This window comes from Neomonachus schauinslandi, chromosome 6, assembly GCF_002201575.2.
Source record: "Neomonachus schauinslandi chromosome 6, ASM220157v2, whole genome shotgun sequence".
Taxonomy (NCBI): domain Eukaryota; kingdom Metazoa; phylum Chordata; class Mammalia; order Carnivora; family Phocidae; genus Neomonachus; species Neomonachus schauinslandi.
Genome location: NC_058408.1, coordinates 147449961 through 147474616, shown reverse-complemented (window position 1 = coordinate 147474616; position 24656 = coordinate 147449961). Strand labels below are relative to the sequence as shown.

Sequence of the window (24656 nt, the reverse complement as noted above, 5' to 3'; positions counted from 1 at the left end):
CACAGAGGTGGACATCCTCTAGTAAGGAGACTGTAAGAAAGACGTCATACCAAAGATGCCTGGTTTCTGGTCACCTCTGAAGGGTAAGGACTGCGGTTGTCCATCCTGCCCAGCCAGACACGTTCTCTGGCCAGTGGTGGAGGAAGAGGTGACAATGGGGCGCATTCCCCAGAGGGGCCTAACAGGCCCCTTTTGGCCCCAAAACCCAAGACTGAAAGGGGAAGAGGTGACGAGGTAGATGTGGGCAGAAGCTGCTCAAGAGTATCTGCGTACGGCTGAGGTGTGTCTCCCTGACCCAGAAGTTTGTGTCCTGGGCTCCTTCTGAGAAGGGTCCCCGGTGAGACGCTGCATCCTCCCCAGCCCGCTCCTCTCCAGAGGGGAGGAAGCTCTGAGCGGCGCCCAGAGGAGGGGACAACATGCGCGAGGTGGGCCAGGCCGGCCGCACCGGGAAACGATCTGCTGTAACCAGATAGCGCTGTTTCCATTTGGTTTGGGGCTCTGTAACATCCTCCTGTCCACTTGGATGTATCCTCTAAGTGAGCAGTGAGCACATCCTCCAGCTGCTGGTGAGACGCGGAACTGCTGTCTTGGTGTGGCCAGGCCCGTTCCCTCGGGCCTCTGCCCAGCCAGGCCTTTCAGCCCCTGGGAGCGCTTGTACAAGCAGAGGAAATACAGAAATCGGCGCCAGCAGCCGTCTTTTATACGTGGAAACCCAGCATTTGGCAGTGTGGCTTTTTTTTTTTTTTTTTTTTTTTTTTTTTTTTCTTCCCATGCATCCCAGGAGGTGGAGGAGGATTTGGGTCTCCTCTCCGCCTGCCAGGGAATTTTTCCAGATAACTCGAGGCTTTGTTGGTATTTTAGAGTCAGAAATGGGGGCGGTGGTGTTCAAGTAACAGCCTGGGGTCCTGGGCTGCATCCCCGCCGGTTCCTCATCCATCGGGGGGAGGCCACAGAGCTCCAGCTTCGGGGGAGTAGTGCTGGTTTAAACAGAGCTTGTCCCAAGTTGAGTATGTGTGTTCATCAGGACCCAGGGAGATGGGGTGGAGCACAGGCTCCCCTGAACCCAACCCGTCTTGCATTACCATGTACCTCCAGTTCCTGCAAATGGATTTGTACCTAGTCTCCTCTCCCACGGTAAATTTTCAGTACTCAGGTCAAACAAAAGTTTTTTTAGCAACTGGGATTTTTAAGTGAAAGATTCTGATTGAGTCCAACACTGAGAGAGATGTGGGTGAAGACCCCACTTTGGGTTTCACGGCTGCAGATAGGCACATGATCTCGGTTCTAAACGTTCGCACTAGACACCGTGATCACGAGCTTTTGTTCTTTTGTGAGTTCTGTGCCCCGGGACTCCCACGGTCGGAGGAGCGGAACCTGTTGCTTAGTCTGCAGGGTTGCTTCTCTCGGACCCTTCGATATTTATTATTAGGAAATGTTCTATTGCTCCTGATTGGGGCGTTCCTTTATCTAGATTAAATAACTGCTGCTGTTTGCGTGACTGCACCCAAAGCCCCTAGTGAGGGAGGTAAAACTCTTAATCCATAGGAAGATTGGAAAATCGTCTGCAAAATCTAAGCCGGCCCGAGCCTGCTGGAATGATGGTTTCCCTGTGAACAGATTTTTTTTTTTTTATTTATTTGAGAGAGAGCGAGAGAGAGATCATGAGCAGGGGGAAGGTCAGAGGGAGAGGCAGACCCCCTGCTGAGCAGGGAGCCCGACGCGGGACTCGATCCCAGGACCCCGGGATCATGACCTGAGCCGAAGGCAGACGCTTAACGACTGAGCCACCCAGGTGCCCTCCCTGTGAACAGATTTAAAGGGAGGCACACCTCAGTTGCAGCCACTTCCCGGTTTTGCTTCATAATGTTGGGGTTTAGTCGTTGACTTCTGTGGCAGTCTTAAAATGGTAAATTCTAGGGGCACCTGGGTGGCCCAGTCGTTAAGCGTCTGCCTTCGGCTCAGGTCATGGTCCCGGGGTCCTGGGATCGAGCCCCGCATCGGGCTCCCTGCTCGGCGGGAAGCCTGCTTCTTCCTCTCCCACTCCCCCTGCTTCTGTTCCCTCTCTCGCTATGTCTCTCTCTATCAAATAAATAAAATCTTAAAAAAAATTTTTTTTAAATGGTAAATTCTAGATTACACACAGAGGTGTTTTTTTGTTTGTTTATGCCTGGCAGCATGAAGGGAATCTGTTTTACGGTAATAAAGAATCCATTTGGACTTGAGCTATGTTACTCATTTGATTGGTAACCAGAGTCCTCAGAGCATCTGGCTGCAGACCTGGCCCATTTCTCAGGGCACCTCGTGTTCTAGAATTGTGCATGACATTCCCCTCACCCCCATTTTATCCTGCCTGCCTGTTCACGTTTAATTTGTTCTTAGCTGTGTGCAATGGATTAACATTTCATCAGGGTGGATTAAGATTGAATTGACATTAAAGCGGTCTTTTCCTATTTTCCTTCTGTCACTTTTAGGCCATCGTGGGCAGGGGTGGGGGGAGGCATCGGCAGGAGGGGGAGGCAGTGCTCATCCCAAAAGTGTCCTGGTGAGGACCACGGAGATAAGCCAGAGCTTCGGTGTGAAAGTAATTGCTAGTAGTGGGTCCAGAGGCCTGGCTGGAGCCCTCAGCCGTGTTCTTCCATCTAACGAGATGTCACATGGAACAAAAGCTTTAGGGGTTTTATTTAGCTCCTAATCCCCACACTGAGAGAGCCGAGGTCCATGTGAGCTCACTCCCCGGGAGGGAGGGGGGCTGGCAAGCCTGGCGCAGCCTCCTTTCTGGGACTGGTGCTGCCATTGGGGAGTGAGGCAAAGTTACCGTGAGTTGTGTTTTGTCTACTAATGTTTCGGGGGATTAATAATTCAGCCCGTACTTTGAAATAGAAAACCCCCAGTTGGTCTTTCCTGCCGTCTGGGAAGGGCTAGAAGGCAGCGGGTCTGTTGTGATATGTGTAACTGAAGATTTATAGAGACCGGCGTCCTCCCCTGCCTCGGCCGCCGTCCCTCCTTCCCGATGCCGGTCCCCAGCCGCCAGGTCCATATTGGCCGGTCCCAGAGCTGGGATGCAGCCGGGTGGTACGAGGGCCCCTGGGAGGTGGCCAAGGCTCCGGCGAGGAGCAGCTCCCTGGCGGACAGCGGCGCCGCGGGACCCTGGTACGAGCCCCAGGGCGCCGTCGAGCCCTACCTCTACCGGGAGGCCTTCTTCAACTCTGTCGCTGGAAGGAAGAGCCCAGTCGCCGACTTCGCCTTTTACGACAGCAGACAGGCAGTGATGTCTGGCCGAGGTGGCCTGCTGCCGCGGGATTACTACGGCGACGCGGCTGGAGCCGCCCGGGCGCCCAAGGAGGCTCGCCACCCCCGCGACCCGGGACTTGGCCGGTCGCTGCCTGATTACGGAGTGACGGGCAGCAGGATGTCGTGGGATCAGGTGCAAGGCCGGGTCCCCGCCCTGCAGGAGGCCAGGCAGCTGTACCGGGATCCGGCGGGTAGAGGGATGGCTCAGGGGCCGCGGACGCAGAGCCAGGCCCCGTCGCCCACGCGGTGTGCAGGGGAGCTGGCCGTCGGCAGGTACGCCACCGGGGCCCCCGCCTACCCAGCCAGCCAGCTCTACAGCGACGTCGGCGAGAGGCCCATGGATTCTGCCCCCGCCAGGCAGGCGGCCCCCACCTGCCTGGTTGTGGACCCCGCCACAGCCAGCGCCTCGGACGGCAGCCCGGGGGTGGCCCCAGGAACCCTGAACCGCGGCTACGGGCCTGCCCGGGGCAGTGCCTCCTCTCTGGCGGCTGATGAGAATTACGAGGCGGACCTGTTCTCCTTCCAGGGGTCCGGGGGCAGGAGGAGCACACTGCCCGAGTTCCTGGCCCTCCTGCGGGCTGAGGGGGTGGCGGAGGCCACGCTGGTGGCCCTGCTGCAGCAGGGCTTCGACTCTCCAGCCGTCCTGGCCACCATGGAAGACGCAGACATCAAGTGCGTCGCGCCCAACCTGGGCCAGGCCCGCGTGCTGAGCCGCCTGGCCGGCACCTGCAGGACCGAGATGCAGCTACACAGGCAGGGCCGGGGGGGCCCCTTGTCCCGGATGCGCTCCAGCAGCTTCAGCCATCGCGGCGAGCTCCACGGTGACTTGTCTTCGCTGGGCGCCTCGGCCTTGCAGCCCCAACCCATGGGGCCTCTGCAGGCGCCATCCCCCCGCACGGGAGACCTGGCTCGCCGCCCCTCCAGCGCACCATCCCAGCACCTCCTAGAGACGGCGGCCACCTACTCTGCCCCGGGGGGGGGCGCCCAAGCCCCCCACTTCCCCTCCAACTCTGGGTACAGCTCTCCCACCCCCTGCGCCCTGACGGCACGGCTGGGCCCCACATACCCCCCGCAGGCCGGGGTGGCCTTAACTCACCCAGGCCCCGCCACCCCCCTTCACCCGGGCCCTAGAACCGCCTACTCCACAGCATACACGGTGCCCATGGAGCTGCTGAAGCGGGAGCGCGGCGTGGCCGCATCTCCCCTGCCCAGCCCCCATGGCAGCCCCCAGGTCTTGCGGAAGCCCAGTGTCCCCATGGAGCCGGCCACGCTGCCGCCAGCCAGCCAGAGCCTCCACACACCTCAACCGCCCTACCAGAAGGTGGCCCGGCGGACGGGGGCCCCCATCATCGTGTCTACCATGCTTGCTCCGGAACCAAGTAATGAACCCTCCCTGCCCTTACTCGCTTGGGACGTTGAGGGGACGGTGCGGGCAGAGGTTTGAGCACAGGACAGTGGGTCCTCACATTTTTGCTGCTCTCTTGTCATGCCTGGAGAGACCAGACCCTACACCCTGATGCACACACACGCTCCCACGGAGCCAGCTAGCCAGTCGATACAGGTTCTCTTGGGTGAGACGGATTTGCCATTCAGGCTGACCCACGGGGATAGCCGCGTGGCTTCCCTTTCTCTGGTCCGGCCCCAGCCAATTAGTGACTCTCCCCGTATTTACACAGTGTATTTCTGGGAGAAACCCAGAAATCGTCAGAACAGCAGGAAACCATCGGCTCATGGGGGGTGGCATATTCTCCAGTTCACCTTCTGTGGCTCTGGAGAAGGCGAGGGTATTTATCCAGGGCCTCCCACAAATTGTGCATCACTCACTTGCCACGAGAAGTGCGTTGTAGCGTGGAGACGCACCTCCGGAAGGGTCTGCGCACAGCATCCGAGGTTGGAACCACCGTAGGGCTAAAATCGGGTGTGCTTCCAGGCTTGTGTGTTAAACAAAGCAAGATGACGAAATCCCTTAGAACTCCCTGTTTCAAAGACAGACGTAGTCTCATTTTGGGAAATACAGTTGGGAATTCTGTTTACTTGTAGGTAACAATAGATTTTCAAGTTGAAGAAGGAAAACCGTCCTGGGTGGTTCTCTTCAAAACAGAAGACAAGTATAATTTATTACGTGTGTTTCCTTGGGTATTGTGGGTAAAATTCCAGGTGGACGTTCTCTGAACAACACTTACTTTGTGTTTTCACTGTAGAATCTTTACTGACAACTTACTGACAAATCTTTACTGACGACAGTTTTTTTTCCTTTTCTTTCTTCTTGCCGCCCCAGTTTAGAAAACTGAATCCCTTTCAAATGGAATTTTTTTTCTGAATAACTAGAACTCCCGGGTAGAGGGACTGGTATGAAAAATAAGATGTACCTTTTTGAAAATACCCCCTCGTCAGCTGTGGGATCTTTATCCTGAAACCCTGAGGGGCTGTAACTGGCTCTTCTGTCGCATTTGTGAGGCTGCTGACCTTGTGGCTACCAGGCGGCTGAAATGGCTAGGGTGGCTTTTTTTAAGTTTGATCATACAATGTATTTGACTTTTTTTTTCCCCCCACCGTCTCTCTCTAATCAACGTGCGGCAGGAGAAATTCAGATGGGCTCGCGCAGAGCGTATGCACCTTCTCCCTCGCAAACATTCCTTCTTTGCAACCAACTAATTTGCATGGCAATGACATTTGTTGCTCCAGTAATTTCATCTGATAATGGCCGGGCTTGCAAAGCGGATCTGAAAACATATTCCTTAATTATGTGTTGCTAAGCAACGGGAGGGTTTGGTCATAATCACAGAAAGATTATCTCCTCATTGAAGTCCTGGAAAGGTTTTGCTGAAGGAGGACCTGTAAAATTGCCTTATTTTCTAATTTCTTCTGTTTATCTTGCACTGCCTTCTATACAGAAACATTCCCCGTTATTTGGGTATGGGGTTGAGGGGTATTATTTAAGTTGTTTGGAGTATGATTGTTAACACACTGTTTTGCAGACCAAAGGATATTGATTTTTGTTTCATTTGCGTGGCAGCCAGCCAGTGCCAAGGAAGCCTGCAGTCGGAAGTCTGCCAGCAAATAAATTTCTCTGTCAGATGATCTATCTCGTAGCGCTCGTTCTCCTCCTCGATCCTTCTGCTACATTCAGTGTGTCATTCTGACCCTCCCCCTGAAGCGGTGTCGGGGACCCGGGGGTAGGAACTTGGCTTCGTCTCCCAGAGCTTTCAGCCTGTAGAACTGGCATTTTGGGGGGTAGCATCCACAGCCAGATTTGGATGTGTTGGCTCCTATCGCCAAGCCCCAGGTGGTCGCTTTGCCCCCGGGAGGGTAGCATTTACGCTGAAGGGAAGCACCCCGGCCCTAAAGTCTGGGAACCCGCAGCTCCCGTGGGGCAGCCCCAGCTAGCCTGTGCTGGCGGGCTGAGCTGGGGGATGGCCGTCCTCAAATCCAGCTCTGGCCATCACAGTCATTGGTGGCACAGCCAGCATGAGTTAATGTTCATTTTGGTCCTCACCTAACTCAAAAAGTTTCCCTCTGATCTGGAGGGGCAGGGAACGCTCGAGAAGGCGACTCTCTTCTCCCTCTTGGGAGAGGCAATCTGTAGGTTTCCAGTGGGTTGTGTGTTTGGTTTTAAAAGTGCCTGGTTTTACTTTGATGTGCTTTGGGTGTTTTAACACCTACTTGATTTTCTCGGTCCGTGAACCACCTGCTTCACCTTGGTTGGCTTCGTGGGTGGAAATAATAGGCTGTTTGCTAGCCCATGGACCAGGCAGTTGGGGACGGCCAGATGAAGAGGGCCCTCTGTGCAGCCCGCCAGCCCCCATGTGACGGGGGATTAGCTGCACATCAGACCTGGGTGAGCGTCGGCATCCGGTGGGCCTGCTGTCCCTTACACACTGACCTGGCTGTGGCGCAAGCCGCAGAACCTTCCAGCCGTGGCTGCAGCCCAGCGCTGCCCCCTCCCCCGCACCACGTGGAGCCCGTCTGTGACCGCGCAGCGGGGCTCATCCTGTCAACAGCAGTCCTGCAGCCCGGCCGGGTTTTCGTCTTCCCCAAAGACAGCAGGGCACAGCACCCGCCGGGGGTCACCGCGAACGCAGCTGGCGCTCACGGTTTCAAGTGAGAAATGCCGTGTGGCCTGCTCTGTCGGGGGGTCTGTTTCCTTCCAGGCATTTTTCTGGATGCAGTTGGTTTCATTCAGTGTTGTGATCCCCGTCTAGTAGCTGGGGCCACTGCCCAAGGACCTTTCAGGGCACATCCAGGGCCCATTGGCGCTGGGGCTGTGGGGAGACGGGTGGTTGTCACCGTGCTCCCGGTTATCGGGGCTGGTCATGCATGTGGTGGCGTTTGATGAGGTGCCAACACATGGTGTGGGCACCTGGCCTCCTGGGTTAGGAGAAAACTCCTGTCTCCTCAGAATCAGAATGGAGGATTGGGCGCATGCACACCTGGGGATTCTTTCCCTGTCCTTGGCTTTCTTGGAGGGACCCTCTGCACGTGAGGGTTGGTGCTGGTAGGACAGAGGGGCGATGCACGGGGCTTGAGGACTCGAACCGTCAGGCGGGAGGGAGGCCACCACAAGGCCCCAAAGGCACCCAGAGCCAGCCGATCACACCCATCCCCTACCCGAAAGTAGAGCCAGCCTGGGAGGGGTGGAATGGGGATTAGGGACCATGACCCTGAGCTGGCCCTGCGGGGAATCAGGGTGATGATATCAGCCCTTCTGCTGAAGAGCTGTACTTTGGCAAGATCTTGCCCTTTGACTGAAGAGAGGTAGAGAGCAAGTAGGGCAACCCTTACGCCCCTGAACACGGAGCACAGACCGGGTGAGGCCACCTGGGAGCTTGGCTCTGGCTCAGCTGTGTGCCAGGCCCCAGGTCAGACGTTCGATGCCCACAAGTGTGTAAGACCGCGGCCTGGGGTATTGTCGGGGGTGGGGGGGGCAGCCCTGTGAAACAGGGGACACACACGGGGGCCTTCGGGGAGCCTGGGACGGTTGGGAACGGCTAAGGACATGGTGTGCACTGGAGGGAAGGGCTGAGGGCTGAGCTCAAACTCCGGAGCAGCCACCAGACTGTGGACACGGTGAGCAGGCCAAGGGCGAGGACGCGGCCCCGGGTGGCACGAGGGAGCTAAGACCTGTGCGCACGAGTCACGGCCTGCGAGGCCGGGCTGCCGCTTTGTGACTCCCTGGGGCATCTCCTGGCTTTTTTTTTTTCCTTGCAGATTGTTTTATACTTCCATGGCCAAGAAATTCCAGCCCCGTGGGCAGGAAGGGGGCTTGTCTGAGGCCACTCAGCCAAGACTCTTCTCTCTGGCCAAGACCCTCTTCTCTACGGTCACCTCCCTTACACATCAAGCTCAGGGAGCACACCTGTGCACGTCAGAGCTGCTGATGGCTCAGCCTTCCCAAGCAAGTAAAACACCTAAAATGTGTTCCGTGCCCATAAAATTGGCAAGCACTTGATCTGTCCTTCAGGCTGACCTCTGTGCATGTGTTTGGAGTCCAATGTGGCTCTTTGGTTCATGTTTCCCCAAATGCAGGGTGGCCTCCTTAGCGGTCACCTGCTCCTGGTCTCTGCATTCAAGGCCCCAGGTGCAGCCATTCCCCACCCTCTTAGGACCCCCACAATCCCACCCTCTGTTGGAGGTCACTGGACTGACCTGTCATTCCTGGCCTTCACTGTTGACTGCTGTTTTCCCAGAGTGGGAATGGTCATCTCCTACCTGTCAGTGTCCAGGAGAATTTGGACTTTGGTCGTTTTCTCCTTACTGGACTAAACTCAGAGCCTGAACTTGATACCACCCTTTGTTCTTGTAGCTGTTTTTACTGGGCAGTGTGAATTTCTCTGTCCTTACTGGGTTGCTAGAAAACCCTTGCACGCCGGGGAATAGGACTTCAGCCCAGGAACATAAGGTAGTTGAATATATGCTGTGTGTCTTTTGGTGACCGTATTGTCTTCTCTGTTTCTACTTCCATGTCTGTCAAAGGAAGGTGGGAACTGAACCTGCCTCGTGGGCGTGTGGGGATGCAGCAAGCCTAGGAAGAAGTAATTTGAGTGTTGAGGTCATTAAACCTGCGTGGCCTTGGCCAGAGCCTGGGCCTGCTCCGGAAATGGTGCTTTTCTCATCATCATCATCTCTTGGTCACTTCTGAAGCCGGGCACGGTACTCTGGGCCGAGGGGCACTGCGGGGCTAGAGGCCAGGCCTGTCCCCCAGCTCTGGGTTTCTCAGAGCAGCCTCCTCAGACCTGTTGGCTGTGCACTTGGTGCTTCTGTCCATGGAGGACAGCGTCCGAGGGGCCTGTGGTCGGGCAGCCTGGAGAAGACCCTGCCGCTGGCTGGGTTGGGGCATGAGGGCCACTCTGCCGGGCCTAAGTCCTATGAAAACTTAATGGGCCTTTCACAAAACTGGGTGTCTGGGAATTTGTCAACTTCTTGTACAGTGCGCCCTCCACCCCCGCATTGATGGCTCAGACCCCGTCCGCAGGGGTGTGTGTCAGTGATCATTCAAGGAGTGTGGTCTGGGACTTGGGGTTTGAGAAGCCCCACCCCTTTGGGTAAGGTGGGCTCTCTCGGCCTTCTTGGAGGGCTACAGGGTCACCACAGGGTTTCTGCCTAATGTGCCGGAAACAGAGAAGGTGGTTAATGAGGTTAGTCCTGGCAGTGCTTCCTGCGGAGTTAGTTTAAAGGAATTGACTCGTGTTTTCATGGGAAGACATGGAGCCTAGTCCACCCTGGGACTGGCCACCTCTGGCTGAGCTCCTGTCGCCAGACCCTCTCTCATGTGGCCTGAGCAGGCCCGAAGTTGCCTGGGACAGGTTGGTCGTGCCCTCTCTCTAGATGGGCATTCTGTCTTCCTGTTTTAGAGAGAGTGGGGCCTCACCCACTCTCACGGGCCCTGCCTTCAAGGAGTGACCTGGCAGGCTCGGCTTTGGCTTCCAAAGAATAGTTCGTGTGTGTGGTTTTTTTTTTTTTTTAATCTCTCTCCACCCTTAGACTCCCCCAGCGATGACTGCCTCTCCAAAATCTTTAAAAGAGGCAACAGTCCCAACCACACAGCATGGGCCAAATTTTTCTGGAAGATTTACAGAGTTGGTGGCACAAGGGGCTGAGCTGAATCCACAGTGGGGATGAGCACTGGTAGGATTATCTACCCAAGAAAAGGGGAAGCTGATTGAGCCCTTCACCGTGCTTTTTCACCTGACCTATGTTCTTTAACTGCATTATATTTTACATGTAACATTGTATAAGTTTGAGGGGTACAGCATGTTATTTGATATTTATATATGGCACGTCGATTGCGGATGTAGCAGTATTTATTGGGTTATGTAATTATAATACAATATCGTTGTCTGTATTCATGGTCTGTATGGATGACACTTGCTGCAAGTTTGCATCCTGAAACACTATCAGTCTTGTGCATGCCCCTCCCACCCCTCAGCCTCCACTCCCGTCATTCCTTGGTAACAACCAGTTCACTCTAGTTTTTACAGGTTTACCCTTTTTAGATTCCTCATGTAAATGATATTGTACGTACTTGTCTTTCTCTGACCTCTCCAGCGTAGCATGATGTGTTCAAGGTCCTACCTGTGTTGTTGCAAATGGGAGAATATCCTCCTTTCTTGTGGCTGAGTAATATTCTATTGTGTATGTACATCTCCTCTTTTTTATCCATTCATCTGTTGATGGGATTTGGGTTGTTTCCATATCTTGGCTGTTGGGAATAATACTTTGATAAACATGAGGATGCACATATCTCTTGAGATCCTGTTTTCGTTTACTTTGGATAAATATCTGGAAGTAGAATGCCTGGATTGTATGATAGATGTATTCTTAGTTTTTTTTTGAAGAACGTCCATACTGTTTTCCATGGTGGTTGGACCAATTGACATTCCCATTAATAGTGAACATGGTTTCCTTTTTACCACATCCTCGCCAGCACCTGTTGTCTCTTCTTGATGATAGCCATTCTAACAGGTGTGAGTTGATATCTTGTGGTGATGTTGATTTGCATTTCACTGATGAGTAGTGATGTTGAACATCCTTTCATGTATTTCTTAGCCATTTTGATCTCCTGTATGATCTTTGCCCTACACTGTGGTTCTCCAACTGCCACTTGGCTTCATTGACCTCAGTGCTTGACCTGGGTCTTCATGGACCATGGAGCTCAGGAAGCAGACAAGAAGTCTTCACTGGCTTTTGGTATCAGATATGTGCTTTGCAAATATTTTCTTCCATTTTTTGGCTGTCTTTTCCCGTTCTTGATATTGTCCTTGAAACACAAGTTTTAATTTCATGAAGTTCAATTTATGTACTTGTTTCCTTTGCTTGCTTTGCACTTTGGTATCATAATCCAAGGTCATGAAGATGTATGCCTGTGTTTTCTCAGAGTTTGACCATGTTCGCTCTTACATTTAGGTGTTTGAACCATTTTGAGTCCAGTTTGTACGTGGGTGTGAGGTAGGGCTCCAGCTACATTCTACTGCATGTGGATATCCTGTTGTTCCAGCACCCATTTGCTTTTGCTTTCAGGGGAGCTGAGCTAGGTGAGGGGGCCCAGACTTGGGCAGCGGTGGAGGCACATATTATATGTATTGCATCTGGCAACCAGTCATCCAAAGAAGATAGACATTTAAAAAAAAAAAAAAAAAACCAACATATATTAAAAGAGAAGATTTTCAGACATTTGGAGCTAATTTCTTGTCCCCAAAGTTATATGAAGCAAGAATTCTAAAGCTGTTTCATAGGCGTTTTGGGGGGTTTTTGTTTCTTAGATTTATGAAATAGAAATAACGCTTATAGTCCGTAATTGATTAGCCCATGTTAGCAGTATAGAACCTAACAGACATGCTGCTGTTGTGTGTTTTCCCCATTCTGAGGCTGGCTTCACAAAGAACTTTCTAGTTGTTTTTCATGTAAAGGAAAAAAACAGTCTGTTCACTTTTTCTTGCTCCCTCCACTGCTCAAGGAACAGGAAGGTACACACTGCAGTTAAATTTAGCCAAATAGCGGTACGCAGTGTATGAATAAAACAACTTTTTTGCCAAATTGTTGGGAGAGCATAAAATCAAACCTGTAAACGCCCGTCCCCACTGAGAAGGTGGGCGGCTCTGGGGACATGTTCTCCTGAGAGCAGTTGAAAATTGATCCCTGGAAGGGTTTGCCAAATGTGAGTGAAAGAACTTGTTTAAACAAGATTGCTGTGGGTGGAAGGATCCTGGTAGGCTGTTTGTGCGAAGAAATGAAGGCTCAGGACAGGTACTATGACTTCTGGGTCCCAAATGCAAGTACCTGAAGCGCTAGCGGGCCCCGGCGGGGGGGGGGGGGGTGTGAGTGCTCTCTCGGTACTGACGATATGAAAACATCACGTCCACAGGATGGGGGCAGGGGGTTTACCAGCATTGAGAGTATCCAGGACCAAATCAGCCCAGTAAATTACAGTGTGACTGTCACCATTATGGAGCATTTGAATTCCTGAGTAATTCCCTATTAACACTCTTGAGGCTCAGAGAGGTTAGTACTCTTCCCCAGGTCACACAGCAGGGCTGGGACTTGAAGCCAGCCTGTCTGACTCCGAACCAGTGATTCATCACTGCCATGATGAACCACCAAGCACAGGGCTTCAAGGTCACATGGGAAAATCAGCGGTGGTGTCAATCTGGGAAGAGGAAACCAGCCCAAGCTGGAAGTTGAGGTCTATGTCAGCAAGAACAGGGTAAAGTGGGTGATTCCAGAGGAGTCCTGTGGTGCTCTGAGGCTCATTTCCCCAAGTGTGACATTGGGGTGTTGGCTCCACTTATCCCCAGAGACCTGAGGCTTTGCTCCTGGCCCAACTTGGTGTCCTGCCCACTGGTCTGCCGCAGAGCGAAGCCCCTTTCCTCCTACCCTGCTGCCTTTCGGGAGAGCAGAGGAAATGAATTCTTCTGTGTGCTTAAGTGGAGTGTAAATGTTCTTTGGTCCTAAGAGGATTAAGCCTCCCTCTGGGGAATGGTTCTAACACACAAGCACAGAGTTGAGCAGAGGGAGAAATAAGCATATAAGGAAAGAGGAAACTGGGTGGGAGGCCAGAATGCAGAGCTTTCCCTGCAGGCTTGTGCCCAAGGAGGTGGGCGTGTCTCTCCAGGCTTCCTAGCAACCCAAGTAAAGAGGGAAATGAGATCACTTAATTCACGCTGTGCCCAAGATGAGACTGATGAGCCCATCGCTCTGGAGCGCGGCTGCAAGGTGTTGCTCTTGTCCTTGCCCACCTGTCCAAAGAATCCGCATCAGCTCTAGATGTGCAGTTTGCGTCCTCTGTTACCTCCCCACTATGGCCCAGCCTGCCCCTCTCCATTCAGGGGTTCTGTGACTCATGACCGCTTCCTGTGCATCGTCTTCTAATTTTTATAAAACGTTAGTTAAAATTTTCAGCGGGCCTCACTTGGTCGCAGTTGCTAAGCTCACATGTGCGGGTTTGGGGCCGGCGGGGGGACGGGGGGGGGGGCGGGCTGCCGTGCCTGCAGCTGACCTCTGATTTCCCCTCCAGGCTGTCTGCCTCTTCCCGGGCCAGCGCCCCCGTGGGCATGGCTAAGTCCAACAGGAAGTGGCGATTTTCCGCGTTGAAGGGGGCTGTGCCTGTAGAGATGGCCACGGTCGCCAGCCTCCCTCCACATACGGCGCTCAAAGCTGACCTCTCAACCCACCCAGCTTCCCCGCTGGGGATTTCTCTCTCAGACGCTTTTTATTTGATGGAATAACTGTGACTTTGTGATGGGTTCTAGTGTTGCCCTGTGAACTGGGCTTTGAGCCTGGAACACTTTAGAAGTCACTAGGTTTTAAGGAAAAAAAAGTTACGGAGGAGAAGAGCAGGGAGGGGATATCCCAACAGCCTTGCGCTTGGGAAGATCAGCTCCCCGGCCACTCTGGGGCCCGAGGGCAGCCAGATAGCAAGCCCGTTACAGGGTCTTTAGGATCACTTTTCTTTTTGGTTTTAGGGCCACATGAAAAACAGAGTTAGCTGAAAGCCTTGGGCTTCTTCCATCTCCCATCCTGGCCTTGGTGGCTGTCATAGCTAAGAAACAGGGCACCGTTTTGTTTTTATGGGCACAGGGCCCGGGCGGTGTGGTCAGAAGAATAAGCCTGGGTCCGCCAGGCTCTTGCAGGGGCCTTTCAGGAGGGAAGCGCAGTGTGTGCTCCTCGGGCACCGACGGAGTCCGGGAAGGAGGCGGCGGCCGACACGGTGAGCAGGAAACACCGGGCTGCCCGGCACGCAGGGGCTGTAAGCCCGTAGGGGCAGCGCCGTTCATGGCTGTTCTGTTCACGGGTCGCCTGAGCACCTGCCTTGCTGCTTCCTGCTGGCCTTTGGAAGGAAGGCCCTTCCAGGCACCACAAAAAGAGTGCGGGGTGTCCTCAGCCTGGTCAGGGACCCACCCTCCAAGGGCTTCCCTCGCCCCGCTGTATCCCCGTCCCTGACTTGCCGTGTCCCAGGCTGTCCCGGCCCCGCTGGGTGCCAGGCCCCCGTAAGCGCTCTCCTGGAGAGAGGTTGGGGTGGGAGAGTCCCTGCTCTGGTGGGTTGACCGCGGCCCCCTGGGGATCCTGCAGAGTCCCGTCAGCCCTGCGTGAGCCAGTAACGCGCGCCGACGGCACACAGGCCGGCAAGTGGGCGTGCAGAGCTTGCCTCCGCCAGACTCTTCTGGCAGCCGTCCCTTCTTTTCTCATCTTTATTTCATTTTATTTTTCTCAAACATCCCCTTCTGTTGTTGCCATGGGCACATTTTTAGAACTTGAGAAGTACTCACATGAAACACCCCCCCACACACACACACACACACACACGTCGCCGGCAGGTAGGGCCTTTTCCGGGAGTCCTGCAGGGACAGCGCCCCCCGCCTCGGCCTCGGGGACCCAGCGGGGCCTGCGCCACCCCTCCCCAGGCTGGGGCAGGATGCCCAGGGAGGGCCCGGGAGCCAGGCCCACGTCCCCCAGCCCCACGTCCTGGTGGCCGGGTGCTCCGGGCAGACGGGGGCACAGAGTCCAGTGTCCCGACAGCTCGGGAGAAGGCTGAGCTGTGGAGAACTGTGTGCCTGGCTTGCAGCCTTTGGGGTGACTGCTGATGTTTGCACCCACACGAACCCCAGCAGCTGCTCTCCCCTCTGGGACGTCGTAGAGAAGCAGTGGCCTTGTGAGTGCCGCCTGGGTTGTTTACCGTTTTGTGTGGGTCACACCACTTGCGAGGATGGTTTCGCACGTTGCCGGCGTGTTGTCCAGCACCGTGAATGAGCTAAATGATAAACGACCCTCGGTGCAGGGACAGGAGGTGAGCAAGGAGGTGTTCTCAGGGGCCGCTCTGTAAAGCTATTCCGGGCTCGGCTAGGTTGCCCAGAGCTTCTGCCAAAGGGGGGGGAACCCCCCCCCCCCCCCCCCCCCCGCCCCAGGCTAATTGAAAGCCCAAGGAAACAGACATATGGTAACTGGTAAACACCCTACACACTCAGAGTATTTTCTAGGAAAAATAGTTGTGTGGGGAGCTCTGGGCAGCGAATCCTCGCTTTTCTCTCCTCCGTCCTCTAGCGTTGAGGCCTGATGGCTTGACCATCTCTCCAGTTACCGTTTAGGAGTGACAGAACTGTGTCGTGACCCCCGCCCCCCATCTGTCCAAGGCTGGTGGTGACTGGCTGTGAGAGATCTACCACACTGAACAGCCAGGCCTGGCTCTTGGTCTTGTCACTGTGGCCCTGAGCTGGCCGAAGCTCACTCCTCTGGACTCATCCTTCCCCTAGGCCTTGGGGGGAGCACTTCCTCCTTCCGAGCCTCCATGTCTGTGATGCCAGAGGCCCGTGGACTCAAGGTGCAGAGCAGCTGGGATCTGTGGGGAGGTCACCAGTAGTTTGCTTCCTGTCAGGATGGTCTTGGAAAGCATGTGTTGGGGGAGTCCGGAGGTTGATGCCTTTAGGGGCAGAGACGTCAAGAGCCAAGCAGGCATTTTCTGGAGCAGGTTTCTTATCAGCGAGGCCCATGGGTGTATGTTGCCTCTTAGGGCACTTTGCAGAATGACCTTGTGTCCCTAAAAGTGGCCTGGGGAATAGGGATCAGGCACCTGCAGCTTGCTCACCGTTCTCTGGTGTTCTGACTTGTCTGGATGCATCCTTTTAGTCTCCATGGTTCTGAGGCTCTAGGGGGCAACCAGCAGAAAGAGGGACTTGAGTGGGCCCCGGGCAAGGTCCCAGCTTGGAAGGTACCAAAGAAGGGGGAGGGGTGTTTCTTCTTTTGGTGCCACAAGATCATATTGGAGGACGCTTACCACCCTGAGATTCATCTCTTGGGCCACAAAATCCAGAGTGATCCCCAAGGGAAGGGTCCATCCTTGCTGTGAGAAAGGATGAGGATTCTAGATTTGATGATCATGTGTAATTGACAAATGGCCAGTGTTTCGGTGGAGAGGAGAACTTGAAGGCCTCCCCGTCTCCTAAGCTGGGATCACCTGTCTGTCATCAGTTTAGATGTGGCCTGGGCCAGGGATCTGTGGCTCTGGCCAGTGCCCAAGGCATGCTGGGAAGGTTGGGAGGTGAATTGTGACCTTGCCCAGATGGGAAGCCAGTGGGCCTTTGAACCTAGGGGGTCGGCTGTTCCCAAGCCCAGTGTCTGCCCAGACCACATCCCTCCATCCCATCCTCCCTCCTTCCTCGCTCCAGGACCACAGGCATGAGACTGCCCTTTGGGGAAATCCAGAACAGGAAGCATGTTTTACCACAAACGGAAGCAAAACCTGGCATCCTTGGCCGATTTGCTGTGGAAATGTGTCCCGCAGCGGCCTGCTTGGTTTTCAGTCTTGTCCCTGTGGCCGTGAGTGGGTCGAACCTCTGTCCCCTGAGCCCATCCCTTCCCCGAGACCTTGGGGCAAGCACTTCCTCCTCCTTCGTGCTTCTTTTGGAGGGTCAGTCAGGAGGCGCTAAGTGGTGGTGTTCAGCCCACCCCCCAGTGGAAAGCACCTGTTTCAGGAGCTTCTTCAGGGCAGAGGGATTCACCGGAAGCACGAGGCTCCCTGGGGACTGAGGGTGACGAGCACAAACGCTCAAAGCCAGGAGTGGCTCTGGAAAGGGTGCGTTGAGTGCAGCCGGGCAGTGGTACCTGGGCTACCAAACAGCCCCCGGGGCCGCGTGTGACTGTCCAAGGAAGGATTTCAAGCAAGTGATCAATGGTTCTTGGTTTTGTCGTGAGGCTCTCCTGGAAAAAGGAGAAGTTTTGTCCCTTTTCTCTGTTCAAGGCCCCCGCTGTGGTGTGGACACTGTACAGTTCAGACTGCTAACTCAGTTTCCCTGGGTTGCTCTAAGGGGCCAGTTAAAGCAACCATGAATGCTTGTCTTTCTGGAGGTACAGAAGTTCTCCTTTTCTTTGAACTGGATGATGTGGTTCCCACAAGTGTAGACACTTGCTTGTCTTCCAGAAGTCAGCACACACATGCGCACTGGGCTGACGGCAATCACCCGGCAAGCCTCGGGTGGGGAGGGGGCAATGGCCCAAGCTCCTGGGGGCCTCCTGCTTGGCCGGCTTTCTGACCAGCTGTGACCTGAGCTACAGAGGAGGTGGCCTGAAGCCACTTCACTACGAGGGCCATGACTCATTCAGGCCCATGTTTTATTTAAGAAGCTATCTCCTTATCCTGTGGCCATCTCTCAAGTGAACCTCCGGCCAACTTGAGAGAACACCAGAATCAGAGCTGAGGAGTGGCTTAAAACCCGGCCCCGCCGTGGGACGCAGCCAGCCCTGTGAGCAGTCCCCTTCGTGGGGGCCACCCCCAGCAGCTCAGAGGGCCGGTGACGCCAGGTCTCCCCACACTGGCTTTGAGAGAGAGCTGAGCCCATACAGTCAGCCCGGAGCCGTGTGCCACGCAGTACTCAAGCGTGTGTTCACAGCTCGGTGGAAGAACACGGCCTCGGGGGACCCGACTGCATCCGAGGTGAAGGGGCTCCCAGGGCACGGTGTCTGCGCTGAGCTCCCCTCCTACCTGGTCGTGCCACTCGTCCCTAGAGGGACTTGGGGCAGCGGCTGGAGTGGCCGGGGGTCCGCACAGGATGGCGTGGCCGCTCTCCTGTCTTGGAAAGTACTTCACTCCCTTTATTCCCCAGCCATTTTTAAGCCAGGCTGTTCTGTTTTGTCTTGATTCCTGCTGTTTTTCCAGCACCTGGCCTGGGGCTAGTCCTTGCTCCTGTTTGAGTTAAGTAATTCTCTGCCGGGCAAGGTCCTCGATGGCCCGGTGCAGGGACACTGCGGAGCTCAGGGCAGCTGGGCCCGTGCTCTGCCCACAGGCTGCTGCTCGCCCACCAGGCGCCGCCTGCCCCGTCGCCTTCGGGGTCTGGTGCCCGTGGAGTGAAAGGTTGAATGGCTTCCTTCCAGACAGGAGGCGCGACCTGACGCAAGGCTCCTAGGGCTTAGCATCAGGTGGGGGTTCTGGGGTGTGCCGAGGGAGAAGTCCAAGAGCTGGGGGCTCATCCAGAAAGTGAAAAGACAGGAATGCCGTTTCAAAAGGCCATGCCAGGGTCTCCACTGCCGGTGGCCGGGCCCCGGGGAAGGGCCCCTCTGAGTCTGCTGGGGGCAGATCAGCCTGGTCCTTCCCTGGGGGAGGAGAAAGGCACCCTGGCCCTCCGACAGGGGCGCCTGTGATTATGAACCCCATGACTGACATGCCCACAGCTCAGCCCAGTTTGGGGCGCCGACCCCGCACAAGTCTTCTGGGTCTTAAAAAAACAGACTTGATCCATCCTGGCACGGCCTGGGGACCAGCTTCCAGGGGTTTCTGCAGCCTCGGTGTGGGTCATGTCCATGCTGCTGTCTTTGTCAGGTCGCAAGGCACACAAACTCCCACACCCGGCCTTGCCCTCCTGAGCACAAAAGTTCACTCGCGATGCTCAGAGATGAATCTGGGGCCTCCTGGCTCGCAGGAGCTCTGCGCTCGGCTGTGGCAGGACAGTCTGCAGTGCCCCCCACCCGACCCCCATCAGCTGGGCCGGCAGGCCTTGCTCAGTGGTCCTTCCTCCCAGGTGTCTCACGCCGCAGAGCGCACGTGCGCAGGCTCCAGCGTGAGCGTGGATGGCCCGATGCCCACCCCGTGGGGTCTCGCCGTGGAACCGACGCCGCCGCCGCGTCGGTTCTGCTACGGGACGTAGTTCAGAGCAAAGTCCAAGGCCAGCCCATTTCCAGGACTGGGGAAGTTCCCTCCACGCGAGGGGGCGGCAAGGTCATGTTGGGAGGGGGCTGCGTTCGACACAGGAGGCAGGGGGCCCCGGGCGGTCCCGGAACAGTGCGGGACGCAGCGGAGGCTCTCCACGGTGAAGGAGGTGGGTGCAAACCAAGGCACCCACTGTGGGACCCAGCAGAGCAGAGGGAGCTCCTGGAGCAACAGAGGAGGTCGCAGGAGGAATGAGACCTCACCCCGGTCTCAGGTCTGGAAGGGGTGGCATAGGAGGTCCAGCTCCTCACCAAGGTCTGAGCCTGGGTTGTGGGCCTTTTCTTCCTTACCCTGGGGCCTCCCTACATCTCCTGGCTCTCTTCTGACCTTCACCTTCCTTTCCCAGTTTCTAGAGGGGATTGGGCTCGCTTAAGCGTGGCAGGCAGATGTCACCCAGCCTTGCAGGGGGCTCGCTGGGGCATCGTGATCATCGGGGACTCGGAGGCTGAAAGTGCTGAAATCCATTAGTGATGTCTGCCATGAGTGCAGGAAGGGAAGAGTGCGTGTGTGTTTGCATTCTTGGGGCAGGTTTGCTTTACTTTCTCCTCCTCAGTGCTGACACACCAAGGTGCATAAGGGCGCTCCGTTCCAGCCTGAGCTAGATTTTGAGATGCGCTGATTTAACTTCTATGCTAGAAAAGTTGCCTTCCACAGTCGGCCCTGAGTAAAACTCACTTTCTGTTCCTGGTTGTGAAGCAGCCCGAGGAAAAGCTGTGTCTTCCGTTAGCCGGATTCCCTGTGCCTTTGGAGCTCCCGGGGGTTTTGGCAGCCTCTCACTCCTCTGCGGGCCCCGAGACCGGCGCCAGGCCCGCGTGCCAGAGCCTGTCGAGGGTGCGCAGTTGGAAAGGAGTGAGGCTGCGCCCCGCTCCTGGGGGTCCGCGTTGGAGAGGCGCCGTCGAGCGGCCCAGGAGCTGCGAGCTGCTGTTGGTTTCCGGGACCGACTTGACTTGGGCATCATCACCGCCCCTCGGGCCGAGCAGGCCTCCCCCAGCAGCCTGTCCGGGCGTAAGACGAGACTCGAAAGGAGAGACCACCTGAGAAAACGTCGGGTTCTCCGTGCGCGGTGCGGGTCACATCCGTGCACATCGCCGAGTTCTCAAAATCATCCCGCGGCCTGGGCAGAACGGGGACACCACCGAGAAACGCACGTTTGCCCGACGAAAAGGCAGACAGTGACGTGGACATGAAGATGAGGTTTCTAACAGTAACCGTGTTTTTTAAACCTGGAAATAGTACCACTGAGCAACACACATTTTATTACAGTTGTTGTCTCGAAGCCACTGGCTTCCGTCTTCTCCCATGTTCCTTCTCGTGAGAGGCAAGGGTAGCTGCCGTGGGCGTGGATCCTGTCCCCGGGCCTCTAGACATGGGGACAGTCACCGTGCCTTTGCTGGCTGTCCAGACCCACCTTCTGAACAAGCTCCAGCCAGCTGCGTGGCAGTTGGGGTCGAGACCCCGTGGCTGACAGTGTAGGACAGTTTTTACTACGTGGATGAACCGTGTTTACAAACAGGGGAGACCTGTCTCAACCAAGGCTCCACAGTCTCCTCCCCTATAGGTGGGGTTCCGGAACCCCGTGCACTGGGGTAGATGCTGGACCCCCACCCAGCACAGACATGTCTGCAAGTTGAATGCTGAGTCTCGGGTACAGGTTCAGTTATGACGCAAGATCAGCATCCGGCCCCCCGTTTGGCCCCAGTCATGGGTTTCAGCTCTAGATTGTGGGAATGCAAGCCTGTAAAATGGGCCCGTTATCAGACCCTAGATCTGATTCTGCGTCTGGCCTTCTAGAAGTCGGCACTGCTGAGCCCAGCCGATGAGGGTTGCTTTGTGCAGGGTTGCAGGAAGTGGCTTTTTAATTGGGGAGCACCTGCATTTAAGGGGAAGTTGTTCTTGGGGCGGGGGCAAGATGATCAGATCCCCATGAAGTGGTCATGGCTGGAGAGGCTGTAAGTGCAGACCTGAGTGTCCTTCCCCACCCCCGCCGGACCGCTGGGACTCTGTGTGGTCGCGTCTCCTCTCCCCACGGTCAAACACCTGCCCATGAGGACGGGAGCCCCTTCTGCCTTCCAGACCACCTTGCAAGATCTGGATGCTGATGACCCATTTGATGGGCTCTGGGGCCTCTGGCTAAGCATGCAGGACAGTGCGTTTTCTCTCTTGGTTCTTCCCAGGTACTTAATTCCAGTGTCAGCTGCCAGAACAGCTGGTGCTGGCCCAGAGAATCCCAGCAACTGCCTTCAGGCCCCAGAGGCTCCCAGCTGGGTTCCACCTGCAAGGCCTAGCCCATGTTCTTTGGCCCCGGAGCAGCAGTGAAGATCTTGGTGCTAATCTGTGCTGCTTGGCAGGCCCTTTCCCCCCTTGGTCATCCCAGCATACTTGGCTAGTCCCTGCCAGGTGAGCAGGGGGTGACCCTGAGCCGGTGGAGCGGTCGCTCGTCACTGTCACCCGCGATCCTGGCCGGCCCAGCGCAGGTGTTTGAGGGCTGTGGTGTAGGGATGGATGCTTCAGCAAAATCTGGTCAGCTGTCAAAAGAGGCCTCTGGCTGTTGGTCAGACATGATTATTATGGCCACTTTGCTTTGGGGTAAAACTGCTTCATTTGTGAAATCTTGAAACTGCAAAATCAAAAAAGTCCCCGGCAGGTTGGTTCTTAAGTTGGCAAGCAACAGAAACCAACTCCTATCTTCAAAAACAAGGCAGAGTTCTGTAGGAAGCGTGTCAGCTGAACCTCACACAGCGTCCAGGAAAGCCAGAAAATGGGTCTCAGACACCACAGGGCCGCGTCGTGTGGTGGGATCAGCCCGTTTCCCCCTCAGTCACTCTGCTTAGGGACGCCTGTCCCATTAGGCCGACTGCAGCCCTGTCAGCCTGTGTCGCCCAGGGAAGAAGCAGCTCCTGAGAAATCTGGTGCTGCTCAGATAAGGTGGCATCGAGGTTGGTTGACCAGAGAGCTGCCGGTGTCCTCCCTGGGGACCTCCCTTTCCTCCCTCAGAATCCATGGGGCCTATGGACTTATCTTCCCCTGGACCATCGGCCACTCCTAGCAGAACTCTAGCAACGCGGCCTGGTGTCATCTTTGTTTTCCACTGGATGTCTAATTTCAGTTTATGTGCAGTTCCAGCTGTGAGTAATACGGGGCCCAAGGACGGCCATGGGAGCTGGCCTCGAGCTGAGGCACCGCGTCCCTGACGGCGAGCCGGCCCTGCTTGTGCAGAGGTGAGCCTGAAACCAGCAACTAATTGACGCCAGGGGAGTCGAAGTGGCCCTGCATGCAGAGTCAGTGCTGGGCAAGTGGTTGGAAGGGATGTGCTGACATTTTTTTTTTTTCTGTGATGTGTCCAATGGCAGCTGGAATTGTCCTGAAATAGAAGGCAAGTTTGCGGAAAGGGAGTGGTCGCTTTGACTAGGGGGCCACCAGGACCTTCGGCCCCTCATCATCAGCAGGTGTTTCCTCAGGCTGTTTTGGGTCCCTGGGGCCGTGTGAGGTGGCTCTCGTCTTTCCCTGTTGTCCCTTGGTGTGGTCTATGGTCACCCTTGGCTCTGTCTCCCTGTAAGTAAGATGGGAACAAGAGTAACACAGCGGGCTTCTGAATGTCAGTCTCGGTGTTTGAGCAGTGTCTAGTGATTGCTACCCTAGCTTTTGGTCGCAGACCTGTTTTTAGTCCGTTCTTGTTAAAGATATTTGTGCCTTGGCTTTCTCCCCCGAAGTCCCTTAAATGGTTATTTACAGTAACGTGTCGGTTGCATCCTAATATACTAAAAATTACTCCAATTGTCAGAAGCCCTGAGAGATGCATCGGTTGATGTGAGGCGAGGTAGAAAGTCTGTTTACAACTTCACCTCACTGGCGTTTCCTGGGGTCTTGTGGGAACCTCTGCCCCAACTTCTGCAAGACTGTAGGGACAGCAGGTGCTGGGTGGGGTGTGGCTTGAATTTCGCTGGATTCTCTGGTGTGCCGGTAGATGAGCCTTCTGGGCCTGGGGGGGCATGTATGGCGCGGTCCCTTTGTCAAAAGAAGCAAACCTCAGCGATGCCTTGGCTGAGCTTTCTCTCATCCTCAGTACTGGGGTTTCGTGCGGCCCCCTACACCTCGTGCAGGACACACGGGAATCTCACCACTCCCGCCACCCACGCAGCTGTCCGTGCTCAGCATCCATCCCCAGCAGAACCCCCTATGCCTCTCCCTTTCCTGCTTTCCCATACATGGCTTGCAGCCCGTATCTGAGCCCGGGGCCTCATCTGGGAGCCCCTGGCTCTCACGGACGAGCCTCAGCTGCATTCTGCATGCCCAGCCTGAATGAGGGCCAAGGGTGGGTTTCGCCAAAGAGGAGGCGACCCAAGCCAGGGAGGGGGGGCGATCGCTAGGCAACCTGGAGCTTGTTGCCCAGGTAACGCGATCCATGCACTGATGCTGTGGATGGACATCTTGTGATGAGGCCCCTCAGCCTCTCCAGATGTCTTGGATGGCTCTAGATGCCTGCCTTGTGCCTGCTCATCATTTTCCTCTGTGGTTGCTTTTTAATTAACAAGTTGGATTTCTTACCATGATCATGAACTGTGCAAACGCTGTCTGATTAACACTCTTGCCATCACATTTGGAGTCAAGTCAGGATGTTCTGTACCCTGTAGGAGGGACAGCCTGGGACAGGTGGGTAAATCTGCCCCCATAGTCCCAAGACCACCAGTCCCATGGGAGGCTGACCTGGGCTTGGCAGCAGCTGTGGGAAGGCACAGAAGAATCTGGTGGAAGAAGACAGGCCCTTCGGGATTTGGTCAAAGTCTCACCCTTTTCTTGGCCAAAAGGAAGGGCCGAGGTGGGAGCTTTAATGTGTGCCCATCAGGTTGCCCCCCCCTTCAGCTGCCTACTCCAGGGGGCACTTCCCACTCTGTGCCTCGGGGTCCTCATCTATTAAAATGGATGGAGATGAAATGGGAAGCTATAGGCAACCATGTGAATTACTGTCCCTCACTTCCCTCTGCAGAGTTCAGGGGTAAAAGGCGGTGGGTCTCCAGGGGTCCTGACTCAACGGCACCCTTGGTCTTTGGGGAAGTCTCTCCATTCACACACACCCACCTTGACCCCTTGTGGAGCCCGCCTGCCAATTAGGCCAAAAGAACGCTAGCAGAGGGCGCCTGGGTGGCTCAGTTGGTTAAGCGACTGCCTTCGGCTCAGG

The 24656-nt window shown here is 55.6% G+C and overlaps 1 protein-coding gene across 4 annotated transcripts in view; it reads left to right on the top strand.

The window, feature by feature from the left end:
- CTBP2 (C-terminal binding protein 2) overlaps positions 1-24656 on the top strand; it is a 158011-nt gene that overhangs the window by 117815 nt on the left and 15540 nt on the right. Inside the window, exon 1 of one of the 4 annotated variants that reach the window (XM_021703815.1) lies at positions 3011-4670. The exons of the other annotated variants lie outside the window; for them this stretch is intronic. Coding sequence (XP_021559490.1) covers positions 3011-4670 — 1660 coding nt within the window. Of the gene's footprint in view, positions 1-3010; positions 4671-24656 lie in introns of those variants that run through there. 4 annotated transcript variants of the gene reach the window in all.